We start from the raw sequence: 13,187 nt of genomic DNA, 5'->3' as shown, positions 1-13,187 counted from the left end.
TCATCTATCTATCTATCTATCTATCTATCTATCTATCTATCTATCTATCTACTTATTGAACACAATTATTTATGTTTCTTTACACACAGGTCAAAAGTGGCCATTCCAAAATGGAACCCCAAGATGATTTGTCCCTGGAAAGCTATGAATAGGAATTTCTGGATACTATTTCTACATTCCTTATGGGAAGGGTAATATGATATGTATGCATTCATATCATAAACAGTGTGTTAGGGAAAGCGGGGGGGTAGGGTGAGAAGGACATAGAGTAACACACACCAGGAGGACATGGTGTGCTGTGTTCTGTGTATGTTTACACTTGTGTGTGGGTGTGTGTGGGTGTGCACGTGCGTGTGGGCACCTTGATGAGTGAGAGCAGTCCTGAGAGCCAGGATACGTGGGCTTTTCCATTACAAGGTGACTCTTATAATACACAGCCCAAACTTAATCAACAGATGATACTGAGGAGGGATGTTCAATGGACCAGACCGTATTGCAACCAGATCATAAAGTGCAAGAGGTACATAGTGTGGACAAGGAACTCCCTGTGCCTTGAATTTGAAGCAGCTATGAGGCCACATAGTTCTATGAAATTCACTGCCAACTCCTCTCATCACTCCCTCAACATTGTCCATTCCCCTCAACACACTGGCTCCCTTCTGACCCTTGATTTTCTGACAGAAGCACTTCCTCAGAGCCTTTGCACTGGCTGTTCCATCTGCCAGGAAGACCTCCCACCATCCACCCTCTCTTCCATGAGGTCTCTGTTCAAAAATCACCTTCTTAGCCAATCTTGACTGGACACCCAACATAACACCCCATTCACTCTCTCCCTTAAACAGCTTCTGTTTTTTCATAGCATCTGTCCCCATCTCATGATTATTTAATCTTTGTATATGCTTCCGTCCTACCATCATCATTGAATTGTAGGGACTATTGCTTTTCAGCACCCTCTACTTTATGAGTAGAAATTTCTGAAACATGGTTGACACTCTATATATCCCTAAAGTACATTAAATACTTTCTTATTCAAACTGTACAATAACTGACCTTTTGGGGAACATCTGACGTTGTGCTGAAAATTCCTAATAAGAGAGGAAATAGGGATCCTGTAAAGGGGCCCAGATCCATTCACAAAATATTGATATTAGTAACTTGACTGGACAAATATAAATTTTATCATTTGAACATTACGAGAAATGTCCATTTGTGTTAAAATTATTCATGTTAGTTTCCCTGTACTGATAGTCACCTCCACCACATGGAACAAGGAAATGATACAGGAATTTCAGAGTTTCTTCTTCTGGGATTTTCAGAGGATCCAGAACTGCAGCCCCTCATATTTGGGCTTTTCCTCTCCATGTACCTGATCACCGTGTTTGGAAACATGCTCATCATCCTAGCTGTCAGCTCTGACTCTCACCTCCACACCCCCATGTACTTCTTCCTTGCCAATCTGTCTTTTGTAGACATCTGTTTCACCTCCGCCACCATCCCCAAGATGCTGTGGAACATCCAGACTCAGAGCAAAGTCATAACTTACTTAGGCTGCATTGTGCAAATGTATTTTTTCATACTGTTTACAGGATTAGACATCTTTCTCCTGACTGTGATGGCTTATGACCGCTTTGTGGCCATCTGTCACCCCCTGCACTACATGGTCCTCATGAAACCCAGGCTCTGTGGACTGTTGGTTCTGGTGTCCTGGATCATGAGCATCCTGCATTCCTTGTTAGAAAGCTTAATGGTCTTGCAAGTATCCTTCTGTAGAAAGGTGGAAATTCCCCACTTCTTCTGTGAACTCAATCAGATGATCCAACTTGCCTGCTCTGACACCTTTCTTAATAACATAGTGGTGTATTTTGCAGTTGTGCTGCTGGGGGGTGCTCCCCTGGTTGGGGTCCTTTACTCTTATTCTAAGATAGTTTCTTCCATACTTGGGATCTCATCAGCTCAGGGCAAGTATAAAGCATTTTCCACCTGTGCATCTCACTTCTCAGTTGTCTCCTTATTTTATTGTACGGGCCTAGGAGTGTACCTTAGCTCTGCTGCTACCCAGAGCTCCCACTCAAGTGCAGTAGCCTCTGTTATGTACACAGTGGTCACACCCATGCTGAACCCCTTCATCTACAGCCTGAGAAATAAAGACATAAAGAAGGTTCTGATGAGATTCTCTGGGATGACAGCTGTAAAAGGGTCAACCGTCCTGGGCTGAAGAGGTGCCCGTATTGGCAGGGCCTGAGGCCTTAGACAAAAGTTGTGATTTATTTATGCAGATCATGGAAGTAGAACTTGTTTTCCTAATTTATTTTCTAGAATTTCTATCTTTTTGGTTTTGACCTCTCTGTATAATGTATGTAATTCACTTTATTAAGCTTTGTGATATCTCTGACACCCAAGAGATTTTCTGTTAGTCATTTGTGTACTCTCTCAATGTTATTCCTAACCTTGGATGTAAACTATTTGGAAATTCTCGACTACTTCAAAGAACTACATGGATCTGCTAAGAATAATTTCTTCTCAAATGAAATATATCTTAGTGAGTATTTTTATTTTGTTTGACTGAGTACTACTCCTATGGAAAATCTATCTTGACAACCATAGTTATTTATATAAGTTTATAAAAGAGAAAAATATGAGACCACTATGCTTCACTTTTGTGAACATCATTCCTTTGCATATTGCTACCTTAACTGCTCTTCCTGAGAATGCAGACTTTGACGTACCAGTGGTTATAGCTGATCATGGGGATTTTTCTACATATTAGGATCCTGTTACACAGCTTGTGTCCACCGCCTCCCATAGTGACCGGCAAAAAAATGATAATAAAATACATATCTCCAAGTGGAATCTACTCAGAAAGACAAATGTGGAAAAACTACATTAACATAATATGGCTTTAGAGTCAAACTTGCTTTAAGGATGATGAAGCAAAATATTAAATCATACATTTATTGCTATGCAAAATATTTCTTTCTCAGGCACTTCCTCTACCTATTGAATTATGGAATATCAAGGTCCTTCTGTAAGGTGTATTTATTAATATGAACCCTGGTGGCATGTTTAGGGTTTTATTTTTTATTTTGGGGGGATACTTTCTTTTTTTTAATTTAATTTTATTTTATTATGTTATGTTAGTCCCCATACAGTACATCATTAGTTTTTGATGTAGTGTTCCATGATTCATTGTTTGCATATAACACCCAGTGCTCCATGCAATACTTGTCCTCCTTAATACCCATCACAGGGCTAACCCATCCCCCCATCCCCCTCCCCTCTAAGACCCTCAGTTTGTTTCTCAGAGTCCATAGTCTCTCATGGTTCGTCTCCCCCTCTGATTTCCCCCCCTTCATTTTTCCCTTCCTCAGCCATCAGAAATGATGAATACCCAACTTTTACATCAACATGGATGGGACTGGAGGAGATTATGCTAAGTGAAATAAGTCAAGCAGAGAAAGTCAGTTGTCATATGGTTTCACTTATTTGTTTAGAGTTTTATTAAATTATGTTCTGGTTTCTGGGTGAACATTTCCAGTGCTACATACAAATATGATTCCTTCCATTTCTCTAAACAAAATATCCCCCACTATTTGAAATTTTGCCCTAATCTCTAAAGGTGTAGCAAATGAACAATATCATTATCACCCATTATATATCATCCTCATAATCACAGGATGACTCACCAGCAAGCTTGGATTCCTTTCCAATATGTGACTCAGAATCACAAGTTTTATGCACACATGCATGTCCTTCCCACCCTTCCATATTACCTCAAAGGGGCTTCAGTGGACTCATTTTTAATACAGTTGTGTGAAATAAACTTGAAGAACACAGTAATCATGAATGCTACCTTCAATTATCAGAATAAATGCCTAGAATAAAAAGGACCAGATAATTATAAATGCCCTCAGGTCTTTCTGATTTATTATATCAGTTAGCTGTTGCTGCATAGAAAGCCTCCTAAAACTAAATGGCTTACTACAATGTATTTGTTATCAAAGAGGATTGCAGGTTAGGGAGTTGTTCTGTACTCTGCAGGACTCCAAATGAGTCCTTAGTCAGGTGTTGACAACTCATGGGTACATACTGAATGATTCCATTTCCAAAGAACTCAAGAAGGTGCACAGTGAATTCTAACCGCTTTGTTATGCAATTGTTAGGATATAACCTCTCCAGCCTTCATTTTCTTCCGAAGGAAATGTGGAATCATGAAAAAACTTGAAAGGATGTTGTGAGGAGAGATGGAATGTGTGGAAATACTTTGCAGTACAAAGAATGTTCAACACCAAGAGTTGGTGTATGTAAATGTATGTATATTCATGTGCATTTTATTTCAAGAAAACACACTCACATGCATGGATTACATGCATAAAGCTCATAACCCTCATTATAACTCATTATAACTCATCTATTGTGTTGAAAGAAAGCTTGAGAGAAACTTGGAGGGTAAAGAAATGAAAAGAATAAATGTTTGTGTTCACATAAAATAACTAGTAATGTTGAAATCAAGACAAAAAATTTAGAGTAGAACAGGTGGCCTTAATTTTCAGAATGCATTATATCTCCTATCTTAATGCCAGAGGGCTCAAAGACAAAACCATATTGACATTTATGCAAGGAGAACTCCTCTGTACTAGCCATAGGGCTGAATATCTCTAAAATGACTTTAGATTTTTCTTCTACTTGAGGTAGCATTTCAACAACAAAAAAAATGCTCTAAAGAAGAAGGCAAACTCTCACGCTTTGCAGATGATATGATACTTTATGTGGAAAACCCCAAAGACTCCACCCCAAAACTGCTAGAACTCATACAGGAATTCAGTCAAGTGGCAGGATATAAAATCAATGCACAGAAATCAGTGGCATTCCTATACACCAACAACAAGACAGAAGAAAGAGATATTAAGGAGTCAATCCCATTTACAATTGCACCCAAAACCATAAGATACCTAGGAATAAATCTAACCAAAGAGACAAAGGATCTGTACTCAGAAAACTATAAAATACTCATGAAAGAAATTGAGGAAGACACAAAGAAATGGAAAAACGTTCCATGCTCATGGATTGGAAGAACAAATATTGTGAAGATGTCAATGCTACCTAGAGCAATCTACACATTCAATGCAATCCCCATCAAAATACCATCCACTTTTTTCAAAGAAATGGACCAAATAATCCTAAAATTTGTATGGAACCAGAAAAGACCCCGCATAGCCAGAGGAATGTTGAAAAAGAAAAGCAAAGCCGGCGGCATCACAATTCCGGACTTCCAGCTCTATTACAAAGCTGTCATCATCAAGACAGCATGGTACTGGCACAAAAACAGACACATAGATCAATGGAACAGAATAGAGAGCCCAGAAATGGACCCTCAACTCTATGGTCAACTCATCTTTGACAAAGCAGGAAAGAATGTCCAATGGAAAAAAGACAGTCTCTTCAACAAATGGTGTTGGGAAAATTGGATAGCCACATGCAGACGAATGAAACTGGACCATTTCCTTACACCACACACAAAAATAGACTCCAAATGGTTGAAAGACCTCAATGTGAGACAGGAGTCCATCAAAATCCTTGAGGAGAATGCAGGCAGCAACCTCTTTGACCTCAGCTGCAGCAACTTCTTCCTAGAAACATCGCCAAAGGCAAGGGAAGCAAGGGCAAAAATGAACTGTTGGAACCTCATTAAGATAAAAAGCTTTTTCACAGCAAAAGAAACAGTCAACAAAACCAAAAGACAACCGACAGAATGGGAGAAGATATTTGCAAATGACATATCAGATAAAGGGCTAGTATCCAAAATCTATAAAGAACTTCTTAAACTCAACACCCGAAGAACAAATGATCCAATCCAGAAATGGGCATAAGACATGAACAGACATTTTTCCAAAGAAGACATCCAAATGGCCAACAGACACATGAAAAAGTGCTCAATATCGCTCAGCATCAGGGAAATCCAAATCAAAACCTCAATGAGATACTACCTTACACCAGTCAGAATGGCTAAAATTAACAAGTCAGGAAACGACAGATGTTGGCGGGGATGCGGAGAAAGGGGAACCCTCCTACACTGTTGGTGGGAATGCAAGTTGGTGCAGCCACTCTGGAAAACCGTATGGAGGTTCCTCAAAAAGTTGAAAATAGAGCTACCATATGATCCAGCAATTGCACTACTATTTACCCCAAAGATACAAAAGTAGGGATCCGAAAGGGTACGTGCACCCCAATGTTTATAGCAGCAATGTCCACAATAGCCAAACTGTGGAAAGAGCCAAGATGTCCATCGACAGATGAATGGATAAAGAAGATGTGGTATATATATACCATGGAATATTATGCAGCCATCAAAAGGAATGGGATCTTGCCATTTGCAACGACGTGGATGGAACTGGAGGGTATTATGTTGAGCGAAATAAGTCAAACAGAGAAAGACATGTATCATATGATCTCACTGATATGAGGAATTCTTAATCGCAGGAAACAAACTGAGGGTTGCTGGAGTGGGGGGTGGGGTGGGAGGGATGGGGTGACTGGGTGATAGACACTGGGGAGGGTATGTGCTCTGGTAAGCACTGTGAATTGTGCAAGACTGTTGAATCTCAGATCTGTACCTCTGAAACAAATAATGCAATATATGTTAAGAAAAAAAAAAGAAGAAGAAGAAGGTAGCAGGAGGGGAAGAATGAAGCGGGGGAAATCGGAGGGGTAGACGAACCATGAGAGATGATGGACTCTGAAAAACAAACTGAGGGTTCTAGAGGGGAGGGGGCTGGGAGGATGGGTTAGCCTGGTGGTGGGTATTGAGGAGGGCACATTCTGCATGGAGCACTGGGTGTTATGCACAAACAACGAATCATGGAACACTACATCTAAAACTAATGATGTAATGTAGGGGATCAACACAAGAATAAAAAAAAAAAAGTTAAAAAAATGCCCTTACCCAAAGAAGGTAAGTAAATGAATTGAGGGATTTAAATTCATTTTCTTCAAATAAAATTTTATGGGAAAAATGTCATTGCCTAATTTCCTATTAGTGCTATCACCAATTACCACACTGAGGGTTTAAAAGAAACAAATTTAGGAGCGCCTGGGTGGCTCAGTCATTAAGCCCTGCCTTTGGCTCAGGTCATGATCCCGGGGTCCTGGGATTGAGCCCTGCACTGGGCTCCCTGTTCAGCAGGAAGCCTGCTTCTCCCTCTCCCACTCCCACTGCTTGTGTTTCCTCTCTCTGTCAAAGAAATAAATAAAATCTTTAAGAAAAGAGGGGTGCCTGGGTGGCTCAGTTGGTTAAGTGACTGCCTTCGGCTCAGGTCATGATCCTGGAGTCCCGGGATCGAGTCCCGCATTGGGCTCCCTGCTCGGCAGGGAGTCTGCTTCTCCCTCTGACCCTCCTCCCTCTCATGCTCTCTGTCTCTCATTCTCTCTCTCTCAAATAAATAAATAAAATCTTTAAAAAAAAAATCTTTAAAAAAAGAAAAGAAAGAAAAAAAGAAACAAACAAATTTATGCTCTTGCAGTCCTGGAAGTCAAAACCAAAAATAAGTCTCACTGGGCTAAAATCAAGATGACTCTGCAAGAAACAGAGAGCATGAATTCCTCCTGCCTAGATACACGATTCTGGGTCAACATTTTTTCTCCACAAAAATGCATGTCATTCTAAACTCTACTCAGTACCTGAACAGGATCTTCATTATAGTCATTTATTTTGAAAGATTTGTTTATTTTTTTGAGAGAGAGAGAGCAAGGGGGAGCAGAGGGATAAGGATGGGGACTTCTTCAAAGAAGACATAAAAGTGGCCAACAGACACATGAAAAAATGCTTCACATCACTGGGCATCAGGGAAACCCAAATCAAAACCACAATGAGATACCACCTCACATGGGTCACAATGGCTAAAATTAACAAGTCAGGAAACAACAGATGTTGGCAAGAATGTGGAGAACAGGGAACCCTTTTAGACTGTTGGTGAGAATGCAAGCTGGTGCAGCCACTCAGGAAAATAATACAGAGGTTCCTCGAAAAATTGAAAATAGAGCTACCCCATATACCCACTACTGGGTATATACCCCAAAGATACAAATGTAGTCATTCAAAGGGGCACATGCATCACAATGTTTACAGCAGCATTGTCCACAATAACCAAACTATGTGGAGAGCCCAGATGTCCATCGATAGATGAATGGATAAAGAATATGTGAGATATAGTATTACACACACACACACACACACACACACACACACACTGGAATACTACTCAGCCATCAAAAAATGAAATCTTGCCATTTGCAATGACGTGGATGGAACTAGGTGGTATTATGCTAAGTGAAATAAGTCAATCAGAGAAAGACAATTATCATATGATCTCATGGATACATGGAATTTAAGAAACAAAACAGAGGAAAACAGGGGAAGAGAGGAAAACATAAAACAAGACGAAACCAGAGAGGGAGACAAATCATAAGAGACTCTTAATCATAGGAAACAAACTAAGGGTTGCTGGAGGGAAAGCAGGTGGGGGGATGGGCTAACCAGGTGATGGACATTGGGGAGTGTATGTGCTATAATGAGCACTGGGTATTATAGAAGACTGATGAATCACTGACCTCTACCTCTGAAACCAATAATACATTATATGTTAATTAAATGAATTTAAATAAATAAGTAAATAAAAAGACTCTGAGAAAAGATTTTTTTAAATAATTTTTTTAAATTTGAGTGTGATTAACACACAATGTTACATTACTTTTGAGTGTACAACACAGTGATTCAACAAGTTTAAACATTATGCCATTCTCACAATGTGTTGAGCTGCCATCTGTCACCACACATGCTATGATGATACCATTGACTATATTCCCAAGGCTGTGCCTTTTATTCCTGTGACTCATTCATTCCTTAACTGGAAGCCTCTATCTCCCACTCCCCTTCACCATTCTGCTTTTCACTTGTTCATTTACTGTTTTAAAAACCAGTACCGAGCTATTCTTACAGTCAAACAAAATAATTACCCAAACAGTGATACAAGGCAAGCTGTCGACATCATATTTTCTCCCCTAAAAATGTAAAATTGCATCCAAATTCTAGGAGTTAAGTCTCCTATAAGCATGTAATCATGGGCCTCCATTTTAATACTATCATTTTGTATCCTGTTTTTAAAGAAACAAAAAATCAGTTCGAAAATCTTTGTGGAAGAAAAGTGGGGAGAAAGATCTAATAAGCTCAGGTGGCCCCTAGAAATGGTGAGGAGGAGCAAACGTCCTTGGTTCTGGCAACACTCCAACCCCAGTTACAACACCTTGATGCCCAGAACAATAAAGCAGCAAAGAGCAATTTGTCCAAAAGAAACAGTACATTATCAAGACATCTGACTGATTGAACATCCCACCAGAATAACAAGCAAAAGGAAGACACCCACAATTCACAAAAGGAAATAACACACAGTTTGACAAAAGTGGAGGATTTTAAGATTATTTGCTAAAAGAACTTTTCTAAATGATATAAAATGCAAAACTTTTATAATAAGGAAGTCATGTTTTCAATTTTGGACCTAAGCATGTTTGCTATTTGTACTTGGAGAGCCAACCAAACTATTCTAAATGTTAGTATATTCTCTCAAATAGTAGGGCTAGAACTGTCAATCCTCCTAACGTGGTTGACAGATTTAGTGAATATATGGAATGACCTTATCATAGTTTCCTCCTCTTGATAATGAGTGCTTATCACTGGTGATGAGATTTGGCTGAGTTTTTTCTTCTCTCCAATGTCCTCAACACTTAGCCACCTCTGGGTCCCCAGTTCCACAGCCTTCTTTCAATCCCTTGTCATCTCTACACCTACCAAAGGCTGGCACCCTCTAGCCAATATTCACATTTACCTAGAGAGATCTTTATTGCATTTAATATACTGTCCAATTCCCCAACATAACCCCTTCCTGGTGACTCCCTGCTGGAGACTGAACCCCAAATTCCATAGCTTCCAACCCTTGGCTTGCCTCCCCTAATCGACCCACCAGCTTCTCACTCCCGCAGCCTCACACACATTGATTTCACAGTGAACTTGCATTGTAGCTTCACCTGAAGCCACAGTCCTAAGGCTCAGAGCCTCCATACACCTGCTGCCCTCTGCTAGGAGTCACCCACTGGTCTATTTGGGCTGATTCACCTCCTGTCTATCTCCACTATCCCATCACCTCTTTCAGCCTATAAGGAGTGATTACCTTCATGAATCTTTGTTTTTGTTTGTTTGTTTGTTTATTTTTTAACATTCCCACAGAAAAAGGACACTTTCTCTTGCAATGATATAGATGTAGGGGTTACCACTGTGTACATTTTTCAAATTCTATGTATGTTTCCCTGCTTGAATGTGAGTGCATGTGGCCTGTTATACATACTCCCACCCTTTACCCCCAGATGTAGTTTGGTTGGGAATAGTAGGAATAAATATATTGTGTCATATGTTTAAGTGAAATAAGTCAGTCAGAGAAAGACAAATATCATATGATTTCATTCATATGTGGAATTTAAGAAACAAAACAGATGAACATAGGGGAAGGGAAGGAAAAATAAAATAAGATGAAAATTCCCTCTGCTCAGCGGGGAGCCTGCTTCTTCTTCTCCCTCTGCCTGCCTCTCTACCTACATGTGCTCTCTCTCTCTGACAAATAAGTAAATAAAATCTTTTTTAAAAAAAGATGAAAATTGACAGGGAGGCAACCCCTAAGAGATGCTGAACTCTAGGAAACAAACTGAGGGTTGCTGGAGGGGAGGTCAGTGGGGGGAAGAGATAATTGGGTGATGGGCATTAAGGAAAGCACTTGATGTAATGAGCACTGAGTATTATATGCAACTGATGAATCATTAAATTCTACCTCTGAAACTAATTTTATAAAATTGTGAAATTAGCTTAAGCCTAAATTGGTTTCAAGACAGGAGAATGAGAAAACACAAATCCTATAAAATAAAAAGCTATTATATTATAAAAGTGGAATCAAAATCAATAAGAAGGGGTGCCTGGGTTACTCACTGGGCTAATCATCCAACTCTTGATCTCGGCTCAGGTCTTGATCTCAGGGTTGTGAGTTCAATCTCCGCCTTAGGATCTGCACTGGGCATGGAGCCTACTAAAAACAAAGAAAAGAACCCACCAAATTTCTTTTCTACTTGAAAGCTTTCATTAAATCAATACATTTTTATTTTCTGGTCCTGACTGTATTTAACAACCCACCCATCTGTTTTCCACTCAACAAATATTCACTGAGCATAAACTCCATCCTGAGAACTGTACTAGGCACTGCAATTTCAAAGATAGGTAAGAGACAGTTCTGAAATTCAAGGAATCTATAATGTGGATGAATAGAGAAATTTATTTTTTTAAAGATTTTATTGATTTATTTGACAGGGAGAGACACAGTGAGAGAGGGAACCCAAGCAGGGGGAGTGAGAAGCAGTCTTCCCACCAAGCAGGGAGCCTGATGTGGGGCTCGATCCGAGGACCCCAGGATCATGACCTGAGCCGAAGGCAGACGCTTAACAACTAAGCCACCCAGGAGCCCCTGAATAGAGAAATTTAGTAAAGCTGATGTCACTGGAAGGAAAGTGAATCAGATCAGGATAAAAAGGAGGGGGAGTCAAATCTTTGAGTTGATTTTATTTATGTGACCCGAGAAAACATCTCTGCAAATGAGTTTTCGGGACGTTTCCAGAATAGGCACACATCCCATCACTCTGAAGATAGATATTAAATACGTGGGATTTAAGTTGTTTTTTTTTTTTAAGAAATCCAAACCATTACTGAAAATTACTGAGAAAATACCAGCTTGTATACATACCAAGTAAAGCGACTGGTTATAAAGTGAAAAGGGGAACCCAAGATATACCCTGAAGGAAAACAGAGAAAACAAGGAAGACCCAAGGAGAGAACTGCTTTAAAATATGTACACCTGGGGAAAAAATAAAAATATTGGGTGAAGGAAGCCAGGCGCTCTGGGCCTCCATATTGTGTGCCCAGCTACTCAAGAGAGTCCTATAATGGTTCTGACGCTGAGAGTCACCACCCTGCCAAGGAGCCTGCTCAGGGCCCCCTTCACTTCCTTGTTCCTCAAGCTGTAGATGAAGGGGTTCAGCATGGGGGTGACAATGGTGTACATCACCGAGGCCACCAGACTCGTCCTGGAGGATGAAGTTGCTGCAGAACTGAGGTAGACCCCAAGCCCTGTGCCATAGAACAAGGAGACCACCGAGAGGTGAGACCCACACGTGGAAAAGGCTTTGTACTTGCCCCTGGCTGATGAAATTCTCAGGATGGAGGAGAAAATCTGAGAATAAGAAAAGAGGATCCCAGAGAGAGGAAAAATACCTAGGACAATAGTCACAAAATATACCACTAAGTTATTGATGAAGGTGTCAGAACAAGCGAGCTTCAGGACTTCAGGAAGATGGCAAAAAAAGTGTGGAATTTCCATGTTTGTGCAGAAGGACAGCTTCAAAAGGGTCAAGGTCTCGAGCAGAGAGCCCATGACACTTATGCACCAGGATCCCAAGGCCAGCATCCCACAGAACTGGGGGTTCATGATGACTGAGTAGTGCAGAGGGTGACAGATGGCCACAAAGCGGTCATAGGCCATCACGGTCAGGAGTAAATTGTCCACGCATCCAAACACAAAGAAAAAAAATGTCTGGCTGAGGCAGCCTGCATAGGTGATAACTTTTCTCTGAGTCTGGATGTTCAGCAGCATCTTGGGGACAGTGGTGGAGGTGAAACAGATGTCAGCAAAGGACAGGTTGGAGAGGAAGAAGTACATGGGTATGTGGAGTTGGGAGTCTGAGCAGATGGCCAGGATGATGAGCAGGTTCCCAGTGAATGCGACCAAGTATATGCACAGGAACAGCCCAAAGAGCAGGCACTGAATCTCCGACTTTGCTGAAAATCCCAAGAGGAGAAATTGCGAAGCATGTGTTTGATTTCCTGATTCCATATGGGTGATATAACTAGAAGGAACAAGGAAAAAATCAGCATTCAATGACCACCACAGTGACAGCACAGAAATGTGATTGTCTTTAATTTCCAGTGAATGGGCTAATAAAGTACTACCCTGCTTTTGCCTCAGTTGGGGAATTTGAAATGCCTCCATCCTTCCCTTGGCTGCCACTACCGTCTGGAAATGTAGGCCTAGTTCCAGAGCAGTCGT

At 40.6% G+C, this 13,187-nt stretch overlaps 2 protein-coding genes across 2 annotated transcripts; one reads left to right on the top strand and one right to left on the bottom strand.

Annotated features, from left to right (window-relative positions):
* The first annotated feature begins 1,261 nt into the window (after positions 1–1,261).
* Positions 1,262–2,215, top strand: LOC110574521 (olfactory receptor-like protein OLF4). Its single transcript, XM_021683215.1, has one exon. The coding sequence runs from the start codon at positions 1,262–1,264 to the stop codon at positions 2,213–2,215; it is 954 nt and encodes a 317-aa protein (XP_021538890.1).
* A 9,796-nt stretch (positions 2,216–12,011) lies between these two features.
* On the bottom strand, positions 12,012–12,974 carry LOC110574520 (olfactory receptor 7C1-like). Its single transcript, XM_021683214.1, has one exon. The coding sequence runs from the start codon at positions 12,972–12,974 to the stop codon at positions 12,012–12,014; it is 963 nt and encodes a 320-aa protein (XP_021538889.1).
* Positions 12,975–13,187: the final 213 nt, after the last annotated feature.

The sequence above is a fragment of the Neomonachus schauinslandi genome, chromosome 1 (assembly GCF_002201575.2).
Source record: "Neomonachus schauinslandi chromosome 1, ASM220157v2, whole genome shotgun sequence".
NCBI lineage: Eukaryota > Metazoa > Chordata > Mammalia > Carnivora > Phocidae > Neomonachus > Neomonachus schauinslandi.
Note: the sequence above shows the minus strand (reverse complement) of the source record. Positions and strands in the feature narration are given on the sequence as shown.

Excerpts from the sequence above, each read along its gene's own strand:
- LOC110574520 (XM_021683214.1), bottom strand. The coding sequence starts at position 12,974 with ATGGAATCAGGAAATCAAACACATGCTTCGCAATTTCTCCTCTTGGGA.
- LOC110574521 (XM_021683215.1), top strand. The coding sequence starts at position 1,262 with ATGGAACAAGGAAATGATACAGGAATTTCAGAGTTTCTTCTTCTGGGA.